Source organism: Camelus bactrianus, chromosome 10 (assembly GCF_048773025.1).
Source record: "Camelus bactrianus isolate YW-2024 breed Bactrian camel chromosome 10, ASM4877302v1, whole genome shotgun sequence".
NCBI classification, from domain to species: domain Eukaryota; kingdom Metazoa; phylum Chordata; class Mammalia; order Artiodactyla; family Camelidae; genus Camelus; species Camelus bactrianus.
The window spans coordinates 56,938,386-56,960,540 of NC_133548.1; the positions used below are offsets into that span (position 1 = coordinate 56,938,386).

At 38.7% G+C, this 22,155-nt stretch overlaps 1 protein-coding gene across 10 annotated transcripts in view; it reads right to left on the reverse strand.

The window, feature by feature from the left end:
- DLG2 (discs large MAGUK scaffold protein 2) overlaps positions 1-22,155 on the reverse strand; it is a 1,731,178-nt gene that overhangs the window by 891,182 nt on the left and 817,841 nt on the right. For 8 of the 10 annotated variants that reach the window (XM_045509092.2, XM_045509086.2, XM_074372765.1 and 5 more), the window contains one exon: positions 13,977-14,138. In XM_045509092.2, the coding sequence (XP_045365048.1) occupies positions 13,977-14,138 (162 nt within the window). The remainder of the gene's footprint in view (positions 1-13,976; positions 14,139-22,155) is intronic. The other 2 variants (XM_074372760.1, XM_074372762.1) reach the window with 1 other exon arrangement.

A 22,155-nucleotide genomic window follows, 5' to 3' on the forward strand; every position in this document is an offset into this window, starting at 1 on the left:
CTCTCTGGCAGCACTCCAATTTGCTGCTATTCTCCCTGAAATACACTTCTCAGATCCTAATGCCATACTCTGGAACGGGGCAGAATTATCATCTCTTTGTTCTTGATAGAACAATTCCAGCAGTGTAGCTGAAAATCACATGGACTTTTTTAAGAGCCCCATGTACTGACAACTCCTGGAACTGACTTACGCTGAACACTCTAAGCGCCTTTATCTTTATCATGTGTTGCTGATTGGTTCACTACTGATCCTTCTACAAAAGTAGAAATGAGAAGAGAATGGAAGGGAAAACAGAGACTAGAGAAACAGGGAGGGAAGGCAGAGGTAGCCACTGGAATCTGGCAGGGAGATGGGGGCTGCTTTAAGCACAGATAGTGAAGTTTAAGATGGCCAACAATAACCTCCTCAGCCTTAATAACTGCTCTAAATGTGTTTATTATTATCCTCGGTACATAAATGTGGGAACTAGGGTTCAGAGAGGTCCAGTGATTTCCCAAATGGCATACTTCTGACATCAAGCCTGCATTGCCTGCAGTTCTGGTAAAGCACCTGATATGAGAAATCATATTATCACTGTGTAGATTGAACTTTTAAGTATGGATTCTTCCCATTTTGTTTTTAAAGAACTATTTCATCAGCAGTTACACAAATATATGAAGCCATATCAGAGTTAACTACTGAGGAGGCAGGTGCTGTGCTTACTGAATCACACTGATACACAGAGTTTAGCGGAAGAGATTCAGGATGAGAGGTTCTTGTCCATCGTCAACAAGCTTCATTTGGGAAAGCTGAAAATGTGGCATAAACAAACAAAAAGTGACTGAGAACAATTTCCAGCAATGTTTCCTGGAAATTGGAATAAGTAAACCTCTGTGACCTGCTGAGCAGAACATACCTGCTCTCTACTTTTCTTATGAAATAGAGAAATAAACTCTGGTCTGGGAACCTGGAACCCAGATTCCTGTCTCAGCTTAGCATTAACTGTGCATCTGCCCAGGGAAAATCTCATGACCTACCTGACTCTTAGTTTCTTTATGTGTAAAATAACAGAGTTAGACTATATTATTTCACACGCCCCAACTTGTTTCTAAGTTCTATGATCGTATCATTGAACATCAAGCCATCTGGCTCCTTAGGGAATTTATTACCCGGGTCCATGCTGAAGCACATTCTCTAAGTCGTAACAGGGTATCATGCTATTTTTTTTAACTGAAGTTTATAATGTGTTAGCTCCTGTTGTACAGCATAGTGATTCAGTTATATATATATATTCTTTTTCATATTCTTTTCCATCATAGGCTATTACAAAGTACTGAATATAGTTCCCCATGCTATACAGTAGGACCTTGTTGTTTATCTATTTTATTGGGCATCATGTTATTTGAGTTGGAGCTCTCTTTTCTAACTTGCATTTATATGTTGAATGTCTAGTGGCAGCTCTGCTTTAATTGTTCATAATAGAGAAATAAAGCCTACTTTAAAAAATACCACATTTAAGTTTTATATTGCTTATTTATAATTAAAAGCTGGTTATGTAAATGTTTTATTGTTCTCTGAGAAAATAAACCACCAACAAAACAAATTTAAATTAAATTCCTTCGTATATAATATGGGGAGATAAAACCAGAAAATCTCTCGAGCACCAGTTCTGAAGTTCAATTACTAGAATTTCAAGCTGATTTTTACAAGTGAACCATGACTTTCATGGGTGCCTTGTGGTTTAACGGCCCTTAAGGTGGAGTTGGGGGAGGCTGTCCTCCACTGGGGTTACAGGCAAAGGGACTTCAATAACAGCCTCTTGAATGCATTTTAAATGAACTTACCTGTGACCCAAAATTGGCCACAAACGCAAACACACTCAATGTTCTGCCAGTATAGAAGAAACAAATCATCTGCCTTTAGAGTGATTCTGGTGAGTCAGCAGTCCATCTGGGCAGTGCTGCATTGGGGTTAATTCTGCTCCCTTGTCACTGGCCATTCCTCTGTGATTTGGGGAAAATCAATTCCAACTTTCTCCACTGTTTTCTTATAAAACATTCTCTTAAATAAGCTTTATAAGGCTTATTTTGTCTATGCCTATAGAGGAATTTTTAAATTGCCTCCCGGAATGCCATTTGCACTAAGTATAGTTAAATAAATCTTTAGTTGTTATATAGCTTTTGTTCACTAAATGATTCATGCACATTCTGATTTCCTTGATATATTTACATTCCTCATAGAGAGAAGCTCTATCTCTTACTTCTTTCATTGTCTCTCATGGTGTTTAGCAAAGCTCTGGGAACACATGTGGCAATCATTCAATAAATACTGTGGCATCATGGAGCTCAAGACAGTCGTTCCCAGTGTTACTGTGTAGCAAAGTCACCTGGAGAGCAAATAAAAAGACAGAGCCCCGGGTTTGGTGAAGTCAGACAGGGCTGGGCCTCTACGTGATTCTGATACACACCCAAGTTTGAGAACCACTGGTTTAAGTAACTCAGTGGGTACTAATGGCAGCCACAACAGACACTGGACAGAGAAAATAGCAGTATTAAGTGTTCAAGTTCAGGCTCTGCCATTTCCGACCAATGGGTTTTAGGAAATTATTTAACTTCTCTGGGTCTAAAGTTTTTCTTCTTCGCCCACCCCTCTTCTGTACTGTGGGAAAGTTGGGCCAGATCAGTGGCTTCCCGACTTTCTTGACCTTGATCACAAGAATGTATGTCACGTTGTGAGCCAGTGCACACCCACACTAAACTGAAGCAAAAGGTTTCTACTTGAGATGCATTCTCATATTTTCTACCCTGTTCTTTTATCCTATTCTAAAATTACCAAGTAAATTGATTTCACACCTGCTAATGGGTCAGCTGCAGTTTGCAAACCCTGTGTTTGATGATTTCTGCTGTCCCCTTCAGTTTTAAAACTGTATGGTTCTCATTTGTTGGTGGATAATATAGCACCGTGACTAAGTGTGAGGGGTCTGATGCCAGACTAGCTGAACTCATACCCCAGATTTATCAAGAACTAAATGTGTGACCTTAGAGAAGTTTTTCTAACTTCTTAGCACCCATGCTCCTTGTCTGTAAAGTGCAAATAATAACAAAACCTATCTTATGTGATGATTGACTGGAATAATCCAATGCATGTAAAGCATTTAGAATATTGCCAGCATATATTAAGAATTCAATAAATATTACCTTTTATATTGTTATTTTTCCTTAAACAAACTCTACACAGAAAGCATGGTGAGTGGATATAAGCAAAGAAAAATTCATAAAATTGAATTTTAAACCTGAGCATCTGCCTCAGAATCCCACAAAAGAACCTAGTAGTTTTGTTGAACAAATATAAATGAAGAAATAAAACCTGTTGATACAACCAAAATGTTGTATCATGTTGAAGAGAACCCCAAGTGACATACACTTGATTTCAACAACAAAATTATACCATACAAAATTGTACTAGAGTTACTCCTTTGTGTTTAAAGAAGTGGGATTTGATCTGTATTTAGAATTAGTGGAGTGTGATTACAAATACAACACTAGACATAGAACAAAAGCTAGTTCTGTTTTCATGGGTTAATAACAGTATTCTCTAGACTTTGAATATGGTTATTGTGTAAATTCAGTAAGTTTAACTATCTCTATTTTACCACCCAACACTTATTAGATATTCACTTGATATCATGCAGTAACACTTTAATTCTATAAATAATAAGGAATTATACATCTAAATCAATGCTTCCCTCCAAGTAGCTACCTTGAAAGATTATACAAACATCCTAGCATCCTCCATAGAAGCTACAAAGGACAGCACATTTCTTTATGCCTCAGTATAGTCGTTTTGGATCACTCAAAACCTGGCTGTGTCCCCAGCTTATCTGCTGTACTTTATTTGAACTAGCCAAAGTGACATTCACTTTCATATGAAAGACAACAATTTTGGATAATACACCTTTGCTTAGCTGAGATAAGCCAGAATTTGAAAACAAGTAGGTCTGATTCTAAAGTCTATCTGCTTTCCACTGTATGTTACTGCTTTTCTTTCTTCTTCTTCTTTTTTTTTTTTTTTTTTTTTGTTGTTGTTGCTTTTTTGGATTAGCTGAGAAAGAGTTAAAAATTCTAAAGCCCAATCAGTGTCAACACTTATTTATGAATGTATGTGTGAGATTTGGAATAATTTCTATATATCTCTGCTAAAAAAACAAACTGAAAACATGCTTGCTAAAAGGTTATAGCTCCAATTTTTTTTTAAATGGGGGAGTAGTGTAGAAGTTATATGTCATTTTAGGCACCAATAACCACAGCATCATTAACAGTAATAATAAGTATCCTTTACTGATGGGCAGCTTCTGTGAGCTTTATGTACGTTATTTCTAATTCTTACGGAAAGCCTTGGCAGTAGTGAAATCCCAGTCTTGAGAAGAACTTCTGTGTGTAACTGAGTTAACTCTTTAGGAATATCTGAAGATATACAAATAATCACTAATGACACCTAGTTAGGATTATTATAAACTCTCCTCATTTTTAAAAACTTCTTACACCTTTAATATACATAACAAGCTAATATTTCTTTTAAAAATGCATTATTATTACTGTTATAATTATTACATAGATGAGAGAAACAGGAAATTTGGATGTCATTCTGCTGACTTATCTTTCCAAAGCCATGGTGGGAACCCATTAACCCACGTAGGGCTAGTTCCAGAGAACGCTCTTGTGTTCTGAGATGCTGTGGTAGGTCCTATGCTGACCCTTTTTCTGACTTCTGGTTTAAATATCCAGGATTATTTGAGGTATGCTACCGGTACCCTTTCCAATTAATGATAATTGAAGCAAGAAAGGTTTCATTTGCCTAGAATTTTGACCAGGATCTCTGTGCCTGGGTTCAGAACACGCCATATTTCCCTCAACCATTTCCTCTCACCAAGGTCTGGGCCTGGAACAAAATGTGATTCACAAGTATGCAAATCTCTGCCAAACCTTCTTAGGTTTTTATTAACTAAGAGCTTCTCAAGTTAGCCTCAAAAATCTGGTTGTTTTTTCCCCACCTCTAAGACCAGATGCTTCCTGAACCATCAGGTCAGCTACTTCTACCATCTAGTGGTGAGAGACAGAAATGAACAGTTTTTCCATTTTAAAAAATTACTAATTTTCTAAAGTAGCAAAGCCAGCTTAGTTTTCCAATTAGTAATATTACTAAAAGTGCTATGGTTAATATATATATTTTTTAGTTGATGCTCAGGACCCCATGACAATTGGAGCCAAATATATCTCATAAGGCCAGCCGGCCTGCCTGCCTTCCTTTCCTTCTCTTTTCTTTCCTTCTCTTTTTCTTCTTTTCTTTTTCCTTTTCCTTTTTCTGTTTTTTTTTTGTTTGTTTTTCTGCTTCTTTTTCTTTTTCTTTCTTTCTCTCTCTTCCCCTCTCCTCTCTCTCCCCCTCTCTCTAGCTCCCTTTCTTTCTTTCTTTCTTTCTAAAATTAGTGATCAATTAACAAGTATTTAAAAGGCATATAGTGTTTGGCCAACCTGATTTTAGATACTATAGAGGAGCCACATGGTTTTTTTATGTATAAGATATGATCCTCTTCTACAAGAAATGTGTAACTCAGTTGAAAAATAGAAACATTAAACTACTAAGGGTTAAACATTGTGGCAAATTACTCACAGCTTCATGGCCTCCTCAGTAGGTCACTCTCTGTTCACAGAACCCCTAACATGATGGTGTTTCCTCTGTTTCAGTCATCAGCATCCTCCTCCCCTTTTCCTGACCAATCCCATCCACGCTGCTTCAACTACACTGAAGTCTCCATTTCTGGATCAGATCTCTCCAAATTCCCATATGTTTATTTCAAACTGCCTCTTAAACCTTCTACCTGAGTGCAACATAAGTATCTCAAACTCATTTACTGAAATCTAAACTCAGAATCATTTCACCCCACCCTTAAATCCACTCTCCCTCTGGCATTCTTGACTACAGTTCATGATACATCCTCTAATGCAACTGGTCATATAAAAAATGTGTGAATTAATCTCCCTTTCTTTCTGTCCTCTGTCTTCTATACTTATCTCAAGTTCCTGATATCTCCTTCTCAATAAGCTTTCTAGTTTAAGCCTCCCTTCATCCCCAGTGTCTCTGCCTTATATCAGAGCTTGTCCACCTGTTGCATTTCACTTGATGTCCTTGATTGTAGTAACACCCTTTCTTGTTTTTCTTCCACTCTGCTGCAGGACATGAGTAATGGTCTAATTTGCAAATCTGACCAGGTCTCTCCTCTTTTCAAATTATGTAGTCATTCCTCGTTACCCACAAGGTGAAGTCCAGTCTCCACATAAGGTCATGCGTTACCGGTTACCACCCCTCTCCATTGCTTTATGGCATGCTCTGGACCCACTTCTGTATCCCTTCCTTGATCCTTACATTCCACCTGTCTGCCCTACTCAAATACCTGCAATTTCTAGAATCCTTCCATACTGATACACAACTGCAGGAGTCCCGGACAACCTCGACCTTTCTCCTTTATCTCCTACTTCCTTCAAGTCAAAAATGACCTCCTCTATAATGCTTTCTCTAACTACAGCTGCGCCTAGATCAGAGAAAATCAAACCACTTCTCTAGGTCTTGCCTTTTTTTTGCTACTTTACAGCATGTAATATGCATATTGTATGTATACATCTCCAAATTTGTGAATCTAACTATTTCATGTGAGCAGCTTAAAAATGTATTCCTCTTTGTATCCACAGGGAATAACAGAGAACCCAGCACATAGTACAAGGTCAAAGAGATATTTCTGTACAAATGAATATGAATGAATCAATCAATCAATCACTCAATCAGTCAGTACCTATAAAAGGTTTTGCTCATATTTGCCTTAAATGCATCTCAGAAATGCTAGATGATTTTCCTGAGGTCACCTAGCCAGAAAGTGCAGAGTCAGGATTCATATATTTTTTGGCTCCAAAGCCTGCGCTGTTTTATGATAACCACACTACTTTCTGCCAGGAAGCAATGAAAACCTGGACTGGGATGGTAGCTGTGGATAAAAAAAGGAAGGTAAGTACACCAAGATACTTGAAAACAAGAGACTAAAGTGAAAAACATTCCATGATTAATTTCACAGTTTCTAGTTTAGAATATTAGAATAATACCAATATATACAACTAATAAAACATCAATAGCAATATGGATAGCTACTATTTTTGTGTATTTCTTATGTTTTGAGCACTGAGCTGAGCTCTTTTGTATAGAGTTTTCTCACTCAAACTTCACAGAAACATAGGGGCGAATGCCATTATTTTAAAAATAAAAAACCTGAGGCTCAAGAAAGTTAAATAATTTCAGAAAGCTCACACTGCTCATAAGTAGAGGACCAAGTATTTTATCTGGTTGAGTCTGATTCTAAGACCAGAATGAATTTTTATATTAAAATTTTCTATTGGTTGTAATAACCATCATCTATATGCCCATTACAGTATTTTCAGGAGTGTATGTGCCCAAACAAAAAACAATTTTACTTGGAAAAAAGGGTTCCCAAATAGTGGGTATTAACCATATTCCCATCTTGGAGGTATATATTGCATATTATCATATTGAAGACTGAGATATCCTTCAAAAACTTGATGGATTTAACCTCTCAAATGTTCTCATAATCCATCCCTTTATTTTCCTTATAATGCTGACAAAATCCCAGCAGATGCACTTGCAAATGCCAGTTTAATTTCATTGCAAATGCCAATGATGGAGAAAGAAGTAAAATAAAACAAAACAAAAATAAGCTGAGGTCCAGCTGATAGGAGCTTATACATTTGTTCAGAGCAAAATAAATGGTATATCTAGACGAAAGGACAATACACAGTTCCACAAAAATTATTTAGATTGAGGGGAGGGTATAGCTCAAGTGGTAGAGCACATGCTTAGCGTGCGGGAGGTCCTGGGTTCAATCCCAAGTACCTTCATTAAACAAATAAACAAACAAACAAATAAACAAACCTAATTCCATTCCCCCTGCAAAAATTTTTTAAGAAGATTATTTAGATTAATAGAATAAGGTGTATGTAAAAAAGCTAACTATGCAAACTCCATGAGTCATAGGCTGTTATAACTAGGACGAGTCAGGCAAGAGTTAATAGGAAAGACTTGATGAGGAAAGAGTAAAGATTTAGTGTGCTGTTGTCTAAAACATACTTTCCTATAAGCAGATTCTGGCAATTCTGGTAAGAAAATAGTGGCATAAAGTACACTTTATCTTTCCTGTCTGCAGTTCTGTGTATCAGCTTCCTCATTTGTGAGCAATCACCACCCTCCCTACAATTTACCTCAATTTGCACTGCCTACAGATTTTCTCATAGACATTCAACAAATGCCCAGCTGTTCAAGGGTAGACTCTTATGAGTCTACCCCAACCTCTCATACTCTCACTTGCCAGTAGTATTCCCAGAACTGTTTATTCTGGTCTCAATGAGAATAAGAGGACAGAAAATCATACTTATCCGATTAAAGCAAGTCATACCAATCTATAAAAAATAGCTTTACTTTTCCTTGTAGATAGTCATTGATGGCATTGACTATAAGACACATCATTGTTCAGATGCCACCAATTTTAATTGCTAGATGTCATTGATTTTAGGACGCATCCAGATTTCAGATGTGTAATACATGAGGAAAAATCAGGTTTAAAAATGATGAAATTCTCTATCAGTGATGATTAGGTAAGGGAACAACAGAAAGGAAAAAACAAGAAGTCTGTGCCTTAATTTCTTGCTTATTTTAATATCAATGTCACCAATCTCCCAGAAGGCAATTACTCATAACAGTCTTCATATTGCCACTTACAAATCATTAATCCAACAAGTATTTGTTGAAGGACTGAGAATATAATAATGAGCAAAAGCAACATAGACCCTGACATTGAGGGCATTCATATAATGATGATCATACTGACAGTAAAGTTATTAAAACAAAACAAATGGTTGTGAATAAAAGTAGAATTAAAGCAACTGGTTGGATTTATGGTTTAACAAATGTCATGTTAATGTGAAACAGAGCGTAGAGAGTGGCTCTATTCATTGATTGATCAATGTTAGAATGTGTAAGTTCTACACTGATTATTTCTGACAATGTTAAGATAGTTTATGGAATTAAACACATACAGAATGAACATTTTTGAAGATGAATAACCAAATAAAAATTACAGAAACTGATCTTACCACGTCCTGGGAAGGAGAAACATGAGGGTTGTGGTGTGGACTTACTTGGGTTCTTCGATGACACACGCACCTAGTGTGAGGACTGTATCTCAATGCAGAAAATCCTTCAGTTGCTCAAAACAAAGTGTGTCTGTCTTGCTGCAAACAATTTCTTACAATCTCAAATGATTCTTCAAAAGGAAACTAGCCCCCAAATAACTAGTTTTTGTCATAGGAGAGGGTAGTCCCTTGGGGGTTTACTACTGGGTGGATTGAAATATTTTAAAGATAGAACCTATTTTCCTTCTATCTTTTCATAATGTCCCATTTATTATCACTCTTCATGGTTCTTGTTTAGAAAACTAAATTGCTTACACACTTGCTTACATTTTACATCTGCTCAATTTTTAAGAATAAGGCCATGAAAAAAGAACCTTCAACACCTAGAGCCAAGGAAGAAGAGTTTAGATCTAGGATCTCTAAAAATAGTACAACAGTTTAGAGGATGGTGATATAGCAGCTGAGTGATAAAGAATATGAGTTTTGGATCCAGAGAGACCTGAGTTACAAATATTGGCATTCCTATTCACTACTTCTGTGGCTGAAGGAATCTATTTAATTTTAAAATCAGGTGTAATACATCATAGAGGTCACATGAGATAAATAAAATAAGTCATGTTAAGGTATTTGTCATGGTAGCAGGTTGATGATAATAACAAGATCAAAATCAACATTTGGTGAGTGCTCACTGTGTGCCAAACACTTACTAAGCAGTTCGCATGTATTATTTTATTTAATTAGTATAAAAATCCCATGAGATCTATATTATTATTACCTCCATTTTACAGATGAAGAATCTGAGAGAGAGAAGTTATCCTGATCAAGGTCACAGAGCTACTAAACAAAAAGGCCAGGCAGGATTCAAATGCAGGTATTCTAATGTCCAGGTTCCCAAAAATATGCCCATCTGTTCTCTCTCTTTGTCTTTTTTTCTCTCTTAAACTTTCTCTCCCTCTCTGTCTCTTTCCCTTTCTCTCTCTCTCAGTCTCTCTCTCTCTCTAACAAACACTCTATAAGTAGTATTCTGCTAGACGCCTGAGGTCTCATGGTATTTAAGATTCAGGAATTTGAATTCCTATCACAGAGTAAGCATAAGTGACACAGAATTAGAACTCAGGTTCTCTAGGAGAGTGGCACGCACGTTTAAAATCACGTTTCACTGACCTATGTTTCCCTGTCACCTATGATAATACACCTAGTAGACACTCAATATTTATTGAACTAATCTGAACTGGAAAGAAAATGCTCATGCTTTATACAGGCCAATTTCTTCTCGTGGAAGATTCAAGGCATCATCTGAAGAGAAAGCATCCCCACCTGGAGGCAAGGAAAACAAATTTCCTTGAATTCACCGCTAAATTGCATTTCTCCTTCCAGCCCCATACTTCACACTGGCCAAGGCCCTCTAATGGAAACAGGCTAAGCAAGCCCATCCATCAGGCAGGCAGCGGGTGTGCTGCAGAAGCAGATGACCCTCAGGACGGAGGCTTCCATTGATAATCACGTGGTGATGGAAGGAACGACTGTCAAAGCAGCAGTGGCCAGATTACTCAGCTAATGATTCAGAGCCTGCTCAAGGCAACATTTAAACTGTCACCCAGCAATCTCACGCTGCGTAGGCATGCCACATGTAAATTCCTAATCAGTACTAGAGAACCACACTGTCTCCTAAGTAGCCTTCAGGGGGCGCTATCTGTGTGTTTTGCCTCCTCACTCTTCCCTCTCAGTGCTTGACCCAAGAGCCCCAGACAGCTCAAAGAAGCAAAAAGGTTGAAAATATGCCAGGTCTAACCGAGAATTTGTGCTTTTTTTTTTTTTTTTAACATTTCTTTGACTCTAATAGGCCTCCTTTTTGAGAAAAAGACACATTAGATTTTAATCACGGCAGATTTTCCAAACACTTGAACTGTGATAATATAATAACCCCTTTAATAACCTGATTAGGAAATGTGCCCTGTTGATATAAAATACACGTGCTCAAGCCTGAGAGTGCAGTGCTGTGCTGGAGCCAACTCGTCCTGTCTCACGAGAGCCTCACATGCCCATCATGGCAAATACATTCAGTAGCTTCAGGTTGGTAGCCTGAAATCAGCCGTGATGGCAGTATTTACACCATGAAATTGGCAAACTCTACACACTAGGGTGTTTTCTTTTCTGGAACAATTTTGCACACTTATCTCTATCACTATTGCTTATTGCTGATAGACTAAAGGTACACGGTCTCCTCATTAAGACGATCTGATAGTATATCTTGTTCAGCTTAAACAACACCTCTAGAGGGTCATGAGGGAAAAGTCCTGGCCCCAGAACAGCTACCTCACAGCCTGGGTGCAGAAGGCCTGGAGGAGCTCAACTTCCCATTCTCTTCACAATCTACTGGGGGTCACACCTCTGAGCAGGTGAGTCCAAAAAGGAAGGAAAACCTATTTTAACCTTGATGTTTCATATCAGGGGTTTATTATTCATAGACGACTACTTTTAAAACAGATGTGAGGAAACTTTTATAAAAGTCACCAATACAGTAAAACCATAAAAACCTACAATTTTTTTAAAAGAACATAATAAGAAATAAGATAGAAGGGAGGAACAGAAATAGAAATCCTAAGCTTAAAAAAAAAATCACCAAACTTGAAGCCATTTAACTCTGAGATTCCTGGAAGGCAAGGGATAGAGGAGAGATAGGAAAGATCTCTTTATAGCTGAGATCTGATCTTCAGAAAAGGCAAAATTTCCTTCAACTCTAATAGACATTTCCCAAATGAGGCATTAAGTAGCATAACCCATGGTGTAACCACCCAAACTGTAGATGCTCAGATGATATTATCAAGTATATGCTGAAAATTTAATATATAAAACAAAGATCCGATCGTGATTTCATTGTTTTGTTGATATTTTTGTTACTGTTACCAGGCCAGCTTGAGACCAGCCTCCATTATCCTACTCAGCTTAAAGTACTGGGAGCTATGCTTTCGACCTGATTAAAAGTTGGAAGTGCTAGGAAGAGGGGAAAGACAAGACGCGAGGACAGAAAGAAAGGGAGGCTTCGTGGAGAGATTCTGACAGGGATTCTTTCATCCAGTTAGAAAGAAAAAAATCTGACATATAAATACTCCCTCTGCAGTTCAGTCTCCCAGTCCTGCCCTTTCTCAATTACACCGGTCAGTACAGAGCAAGGATGAGCACTTGTTTGCAAAGATGAAATGTCCTTAAAGCAGGAAGAAATTCATCTGAACAGACCAGAATCACCAGACTGGGCCTTACATACAATTTTGTGCACTCCCTGCTGAAGGATTCCTTTCCACAAGACCACTGCCAGGTCATCATTCAGGCCTGGAGGCTTTCTAGGGACAGGGAACCCCTGCTTCATGAAGTAGTCTACACTTTACCAGGGTAGCTCTAATTGTCAGAAGCTGTGGTCTTACAATGACCCCAAATATACATTCCTGTTACGCACAGTGGTTCTGCTTCTGCCCACTGGGTGACTCCAATATCATGTTTTCCACATGACAGCCCTTGAAGTGTAAGAAGGCAAATCCCTGTCCTCCAACTCTTAATCTGCTTCTCCTAGTTAAACATTTTCTGTTTCCATCAATCATTCAATGATTTCCAGAGAGACTCTGGGAAGAACCAAACGATGAATTCCGGAAGCATAATATTTACTTATTTTTACGTATTACTAAATAGTCACTGGAATTTGACAATCTAATATTCTAATTAATTTGTGGTAACTAGAACTAGTTTATTTGATAATGCAGTTTTACAAAGCTACAATATTAAAAATGTATCAAATTTTGGCACTATAGTAAACATAATTTAGCCTTTCTTTGATGTTTTGGAAAGTATAATAAGATGCCAGAAGGCATCAGGACAACCTTCTTGGCTATATTTTTTTTTATTACAACACTTTTGAAATATGAAAGCACCGGTGAAGTGAATATTCTAACTAATAAAGAAAAGAAAAAAATTTTAGCAATATCAAGGGGTATCTGGAAGTTTTTTGTTTTGTTCTGTTTTGTTTTACATTTCAATTCTATTCTATTACATCACTGGCTCCAGTTCTATTTTTTTTTAACTATAATCAACATTTATAAGCTTTTATCCAAGACACAAACTCCCATAGCATCAGCAAAGAAAAAGGCAGAGTAAACTGCAACCAAGGAGCACAGGAAATCTTTACCCTCATTTCATCGTCCCTTCTTGTCAACATGCCATTCATCAAGAAACTGTTTAAAATTAAAGAAAAAGGGAAGGAAGTGTTGGAAAAGTATGACACCAAATAGAAAGATATATAATATGAAATAAAGGTGCTGATGAGCCAGCTCAGACATTTTCGTGTTTAGACTACATGGTAAGGCAATCACTAGGTGTCATCACGTTATATTTACTTCCTTTGTTTTATCTGGAGCCAAGAATAAAGATGGAGAGATAGCAGTTGAACAAAACCTTGATGTCCTCCTGGGCTTGGTAAACATGTGGTTAGCTTATTTTCTCTTTCAATTTCTCATTGTTGGCTCTTTCCTTAGCCTATTCCCAGCAATGAAAAGGGTTCTCCAGACATTCAAGCAAACAACTGTAAGAACAACTGCCCTGTGTCAGAAATTCCAGGTGAGCCACCAAACCACAGAAAGACCCTTTGGCAACCAAGTCCCACTGGAGTGCTTTGAAAGAGCCCCACTTGATCAGGCCGGCAAACATCTCCCTTAGCAATGCAGACCAATCACCACTGCTGGCTCTAAGAGCAATAGAACTGACCTTCAGAGGAGAGATGTGAGACTGCAAGACGTATCCATGGACATTTTCTATTTGAGACAGGTTCTTTTCCGATACGTGCACAAGTTCAGGGCCTCTTACTTCGTGGGTCAGTCGAGGTAAGGAATGATCATGTGGAGCGTCCTCATCTTGATAGCGATACTTCTAGGAGAAAAGACAAGAAAGAAAAAAGCATTAGTGTTTGCAAAGGGTACAGTTCTGGACTTCATAGTCTAACTTCATTGACAGGATACAGTGGGTACCAGTTGGGTTCATCACCAAGCAAGCTTTGCTGCAGTCTCTTTTGGTGGTCACCATAAACCAGGTCAAGTGCAAGCAAAACTGAGTCAACTATCAGTATCAGCCAATGCTGATGACTTTTTTTTTTTCCTGAAAATGTACTATCTCTCTTTATAAAATACAGAAAGGTGATAACAAATGAGACCAAGACAATTTACCTGAGTAGGTGAGGAGGTAACCCTCCAAATGACCAGAGTAGCTAAATATGTGCTAAAAATTCTAGGTCAAGGATGGAAAAGAAAAAAAAGTACTCAGCAAGAAGACAGAATTCTGACACAACCATTCAGGAAACCTACTTTTGATTCAAAATATGTAAAAGGCTTAAGTTCTCTTGGAAATAAGAGGAAAATTGTTGCCACCTGCATTATTTGTATTGGCCTCAAAAGGAGAACGATCTTCTCTTCCTTTCATAGAGGAGTGTTGATTTGGATTAGCTGGACTACAGGACAAAAGATCACAATTTCCAAAGATGGAGTTTTCCTTTAAAGAATTTCAAAAATCAAGGCAAAGGGTCTGCCTATATTATACTGAGATGATTCCCTGAGGGGAAAGAGGAAATAGTTCCTTCTCTCTGGATCTCTTTTCCTCTTTTCTTTCTTATCTTCCTTCCAAATGCCTGTAATAGTAAGAGCATCCTCAGGCAAAGGCTACCCTGCAATCTTCCGAGCAGATCTAAGGAAGCTGGCAGCGGGAAACAGGTCAGGACTAGGAATGGTCAGAGGGAGGGTAGACCTGGCCATGGGTCAATCTCCATCCTCAGCGTTTGCCTGGGTTTATCATTTTGCTGTCTCTCTTTGCTTCTCACCCCTTTTCCTTCAGAGCTGCCCCACTAGAGTCTCATTGTTTCAAGGCTATTGGTCTATTTGGGTAAGAAAAAGGGAAGAGCCTACATCCCACCTCCAACCCAGCTAATAAAATGTTAGTTCGCTTTGCTTTGTCTTTGTTCCCTGTGAATGGCACAAGGGTATTAGAGGCAGGGGTCCAAACATCATCATGACACTATTTCAGGCTTAACTGTGATGTCTAACCTCTTCCCAATACCCCATTATTATCATCAACAATAGTTATTTTTATCACATCAGGTTACTAACAACATGTCTTCTTACAAAATCATGCCTATGTTTCTTTCATTTTTGGTAAAACATATGACTTTTGGACATCAGCTCTCAGTCTGACTCATAAACTGACAGTAACAAGAAGAACCACCCAGGATTGGCAATTCAATCTGTTATCCATTCTTACTCAGAAGTTATCATTACTTTTAGTTTCCAGGGAGGCTTTCTACAATGTTCCGAGTTTAATATTAGTTTCAAAATAAAAATTACAGCTAACAGTATCTCGACAGCAGTTTGCAAAGGACTCTCTTCTATCTCTTTCATTGTAATTCTTATTACCTATGGTGCTCCATTTTACTTCAGATAAAACTAACACTTACAGAGGTTAAGAGACTTATCCCAGGGTTACCTAACTAGTGGTCATCAGAGCTGGGACCCTGACCAGAAAATCTGAACCTGAATCCTCTTTCTCCTATCATCAACCCCTCCACCACTTAGATAAGGAGATGAAGCCCAAGTCTGATAACTGAATCGACAACTTGGTTAAAAAAAAAATGGAAAAATGAGGTTAGAGTATTTCTCTGGACTGCAAAATATCATACATCTGTTTTCCTAACTCTAGGAATGACTTGGGAAGGTAATCTGCCTCGGAAACATGGATCAAGTTTCATTCTTGATCAGTTACGTGTTGTTCTTTGGAAGTAGAATGATGTCATACGCATGCTCATTCTAGTGTCTCAGGCTTTCAGCCCACTGCCCTCCACATCTCTCCTTCTTCAGTTCTCTCTCAGGGAGGCACTACCATCTATGTAATTACCTGAGCCAGAAAAGTAGGAGTTCATGAGATTCCATCCTCTGTTTTGCCCCCCACCATCTGCTTTAATTTAAGAAATCACTGAGTCTGCCTAATTTATGTCTTAAATAATTCTTAAGTCTACTCTGTTTTCATCCCCTACCACCACCACTAACTGCTGCCCACATTCAAGTTCTCATCAGTTCTTAGCGATGGTCTCTAGACTGGTTACACTGCTGCTGAGATCGCCCCTTTTCCATCCATCCTGTACACTAACCACCAGGGGGCTGGCTTCCTGAATCTCAAAATGAGAGTCCTTCTCTTTATAACCCTTCAGTGGCTCTCACTGCCCTCCCACATGCCATCCCCCAACGTCACTATATGAGCTGAATCTCCATTACTCCTGAACCCTTTTATCTCACCACTCTTACCTCAGGCTTCAGGAATAAATATAAACAAACCATTACTTCCAGTTTTATAAAGCTTTTATAAAAATCGTGGTAAAATACACACCACATACAATTTACTATCTTAACCACTTTTAAATAAAGCTCAGTAATATTAAGTATGTCTACACTGATGTGTATCAATCTTCAGAATCTTTTCATCTTACAACACTAAAACTCTGTACCCGTTAAATAACTCCCCATTTACCCTCCCCCAACAACTGGCACCCACCATTCTACTTTCTACTTCTATGAATTTGACTATTCTACATAACTTAGGTCAGAGGACTCAGATACTGTTTGCTTTTCACGACTGGTTTATTTCACTTAGCATAGTGCCCTGGAGCTTCCTCCATGTTGTAGCACATGACGGGATTGCCTTCCTTTTTAAGGCTGAATAATATCCCATACTATGTATATACCACATTTGTTTATTCATTCATCTGTGGATGCAGTTTGGTTGCTTCTACCTCTTGGCTATTGTGGATAATGCCGCTCTGAACATGTGTATACAAATACGCCTTTGGAACTCTGCTTTCAATTCTTTTGGTTAGATATCCAGAAGTGGAATTGCTGGATCATATGGTAATTCCATCTTTAGTTTTTGAGGGATTTTTAAAGATTAAAATTTAACATATGTAAAGCCATATTCATGTTACTCATTACAGTCAGGAAATGCATTTTTCTGAAATATAAAGATCCAAGTGCACCAAAAGTAAAATTCTGCAAAGCGAAAATGATTTCTGAGGCTCCCCCCAAATTCTTGAACTGGAGTCAGATAGTTTAGAGAAAGATTTCATTCATAAAAATACACATCTCACTGAATTGTTTGAATAAATAACTGTCAGGAAACAGATAATAAACTTAGTTAAAGTTATGTGTTATAATAAATAACTTAAATTATTTTTATAAAATTAAGAACCACTTTAAAGGCCAATAGAAGCTTAAATTAGACTGCAAAATTAATCTTGATGTACAATTAAAATCGTGTTAGTAAAAACTGTTTTAACATTCATTGATCCTCTGGCCTCAACTTAGACATTATCTTTTCTGAGAAGCTTTCATGAACTTACAAATCTGAGGTTTGGGGAGTGTTCCCATAGCTCTCAATACTCCCCAAATCACAACTTTTATCATGTTATATGATTGTGTATAGTTTGAGTTTTTACATTGAACTGTAAGGTTTTGTGAGAATTGGGACCATTTGGGTACTGTTTATCCTTACATCTCCAGCCCTTAGCCAAGTGCTCATTAACCATTTATTGAATAAAGTCATGAATGACAATTGCACAAATGGATGAAATGAGTGTAACTTGCTCAGGCTACAGAGTTATTGTGGCTGCTGGGTGCAATCTCTTTCACTGCAAATCATTATGAACTCAGGTGTAAGCAAAAAGAACTGCATCATTGGCTTGACACAATCTTAAAACATGTAAGATTCTTAAGTATTATGTATTTCTCTCCATATCATTCTTTCAGTAATACATGCTAAGAATATAAACTGACTAAGAACTAGTTCCTGACCTTGAGAAGATCGTAAATTATCAAATGAGTTACATATACGTGTGCAGCTAAGTCACAATGCATAGTGATAACAACTGTAAGTATAAACTGCGTTCTTTGCGAGCAGAAATGGGTCATCACGAACTCTGAGGCCTTCCAGTTTGAAACAGGATCTAGAATGATAGCATAAAGAGGTAAGGGATATTCTAAGCAAAGGCAAGAACATGTGTAGAAGAGATAAGTGACTTTTATTAGGGGATGATGTTCTGAAGAAATAGATCTTGAAGTAGATTATAGACCATGCCATTGCCCCACCCAAATCCGTGGAAATTCCTTTTGTGCATTCAAGGTCCATATCCTTATACTGCTCAGGAAGATTGCCCTTGGGTGACTGAAGCCTCCTCACTTGGATGTGATGGGGAGTTACACTGCAACCCCCAAATTCCACATACCTGGTGCAAAATACATGCCAAAGCACCTGATGGCATCAATCTGAAGCTAGACAAACCAGGATTGAAACACATTAGTCTGACTCTAGATCTAGAGTACTTAAATATTCACCCAAATTAATTATGACTGAAAGATCTTAAGAGACTAACTTTATCTTCAGGAAATATAGTATTTAGGAAATCATCAAGAGTTATCGAACAAGGGAGATTAGACAAGTCTGCAGCAGTCACAGCCTGATTTAAGAATCAGCTCTAATGTTCTGGGCAATTGTGAGTCCTCTCTCATTCCAGGGCTTGTCTATTAGATACTGAAGCTACACTGGACACCTTTGAGGGTTTCTGTATTGCCTGTAAAAGGAGGGCCACTTGAGGAAGGCCTCTGTTGAAATCTGCACCTTCCTCTTTTTCTCTCCTCAGCTTGTTCCATTGGAGGGGGCTCCAGAGCAAAAGAACTTTTGTAAACAGATGATATTTTCTCCCCCAGCTCTAATAAGAGAGACGCAGACAGAATGCTCAGGACAGGGAAGGCAGATATATTACTTATGTCCCTTGTCGCAGCTCATTTGGCCCCTGACTTCTGGAATCCCATCCCCTTCCTCTTCTGAAGCTTAACCCCCCATTCCTGGGCTCCTTGATCAAGCAAAGTTCTTCAAGTCCTTGTTAATCAGATTGGGTGTCATCACCTCCTGGAAGCACTCTCTGACTGCTAAGGTTGGAAGGATGTCCTTTCTTTATGCTTCTCATAGTGTTCTGCATGGATTTCTGTCACTGAATAATAACTCTATACTGCAATGACCTGTCCCTGTGCCCATCTCTCCTACTAGCCCATGAGAGCCTCAAGGGCAGAGATGGAGTCATATTCAACTCAATCTCCAGTGCCCCATAGTAGGACACATAGTAAGAGTCCAATAAATGTGACTCTATCTGAACTCATCTTAAATAATCTGAGCAATAATAAGATAAACCTGACCAAAATGCCCTCCCAGCTGAACCTGCATGCAATCATACTCACACTCCTTTTCTACCACAGGGCCCTCCACATGGATAGACAAAGAGTAGGAAGTCTGACTCTGCTCACTGCATTCTGCTGACACCTGTCAGTCAAAATGATCCCGAGTTACCCAGAATTCAAACACAGGTGCCTACATGCATCTGACCCATCACTGGAGGTTCTGCACGGTTTGGAAAATGGTACTGCACTGGCACAGTGTAAAACAGTGGAGGGAGAAGTCATAAATCTTTCCAGGTCTCATAAATGAGAATCTGAGTCAATCTCTGTTTCTACATAGAAAGTGCTCTGCTGCCCCCTGGCAGCAGGAGTTGGCACTGTTCTGAGGGGAGAGAGACACAAACTACGAGAACCAGAGTATGTTTGCATGCTCTTGAAAGGTGAGTGATGTTATAATACCTAACAGCTAACGAATGCTGCCCATGAACACTTTTCTGAGAGTGTTAGAGAAAGCACCCCATTTAAGAATTACAGCAATACTGTGAAGCAGGTACAAAATTAAGGAATGATTACAGTTTCTTACACAAAAATTGACATTTAGGAAATGCTCAAAAACCTCTTAATGCCGCTGCTTCTGTTAACTATGTTGACCAACAGCCTTCTCTGTGTCAAGTCTTATCTCCCCGTCTGTAATCTAAGTTCTTTGAGGCCAGAAACCCCTAACATCTTTGTTCCCCGGAGAGTGTCAGATCAGAACAACAGCCCCCATAGTGTATCTAACAGACCCGGTTGACTGAATGCTGCCTCTGGAAGAAGTCTGTTTTTAAAATGTGCCTTGGCAGAAAAGAAGCACAGATTTTTAAGAGAAGCATTAAGTCACTTAGAAAGTTAAAAATAAATAATAGACTTGCAAAGAATGATGATCCCTAAGAAAGAAGTGAATGAAGCTCAGGAAATAGAGAAAACCAAAAGAACGAGGAAAGCAGTCTTGAAAAATGAATTGCATGGAGATGAAGGGTTTTCAAATCCTCTCCAGACTGTATGAGTTTAACTTCCACAACAGGCTATTCCCACAGGCCCTGCCACTCACCATCTTATTTTGAGGGAAATATTTTGTTTAAATACTTTGATGTATTTTTTTAGAAATTTTCTTTCCTAGACACTTGGGCAGTGCATACCCAGCCAGCTCTCTCTTCCAGCTCCTTCTTTTTTCCATATGTCTTAGCCTATCTGTGACCTGTGACCCATCCCCATTACCACACCTATAGCATCTTCTCTCCAACCCACAGCCTCCATGTCTGGAGGGAAAACATGGGTAAAAGAAAGAAAAAAAAGAAAAGATAAAAGAATGGATAATACAGTGATCAGATCAGCATTTATATTCATTTCTTTGGCTGGAGCAGGGTTCTTTTTCCCCTTTCCGTCTTTTCTGTCCATTATAACAATCCATTCTTCCAGAACAGCTGCATGTATGTTGCAAATCTGGAGGAGGAGGGTTTAGATAGGAGGAAAATGAGAGGAGGAAGGGGCCACACCGACACTTAATTTTTCCCTTTCCTTCCTCAAGGAGACCTCCCTCCCTGTATCTCACTGCTCCCTGCCTCACAGGATTTCATTTCATACCCTGTACTTATGTTTCATAAAACTCATCACATTTAAAAAATTTTTACATTTGTTTCTGTGATCATTTGCATAATGTTCGCCTCCCCCATTAAACTAAAACCTCCAAGGGGTTTAGGGGCCAGGCCTGCTTCGTTCACTACTGACCTCTAGTGCCTGGTTCAGAGCAGGCCCTCCATCAACAGTCACTGAATAAACAGTAGTGTGTAGCCAAATCTCCCTACAAAATCCAGTACTCAAAGAGCTAATGAAAGTGGGTCGAAGCTCACTGATCACTAGCAGCACACAGATCTTCCCCAAGTGAAGTTATCCTTCAAAAAAACAAACAAAAAAAAGACCCACAATCAGCAATACAGCTGGCCCAAAGGACATTTTTAAAGAGGAATTTTTCTAAGCCTGGAGCAGGATGTAAGGAACAGGGCTGATGAGAGGGGTGAAGAGCCCTTGTGCTCTATTTGAATTTTTTCAAACAAAACTCACAAATGAAAGGAAATACTCTCCCACTTCTTGCCACAAAGAACAGGACAAGCCAGGATGTTAATTAAATTATAAATCAGCTGTCTGCTCACAGCTGACAGAGCTTTGTGTGCTTCCAAGCAATGTCAGATATTTTAAACCCTCTGTAATTACCTACAATGAGGGAGCTGCCAGGAAGAATGCTTTCATGAATATTTAATGGATCTTAAGATCCTTTTTAAAGAACTGATGATTTAAATAATCATGAGGGAACTTACTCCAGCTCAGTGCTGCCCTCCATCTGTTACCTGAAGGTGCTGGAAATGGAGGTTGGCAAGCTTTCCCTCCTCAAACTCTGAGCTGGGTCCGATATGCAGGGGAGGCCAGGCTCACCCAGGAAGGTAACTGCAGGATTAGACAGCCCTAAGCTCTCTGAACAAGTCAGAATGGGACCACAGACCACCTATGATCTGGGAAATTAATGGGCATGGAATTGTAAAACGAATTTGCATCAGATGTCACACATGCGGGTTGCTACTTACAATTTACAAAGCACTGTCAGAAACATCGTCTCAAGTAATTCTCTCAAGAATTGGGGAAAGGGTATTGTC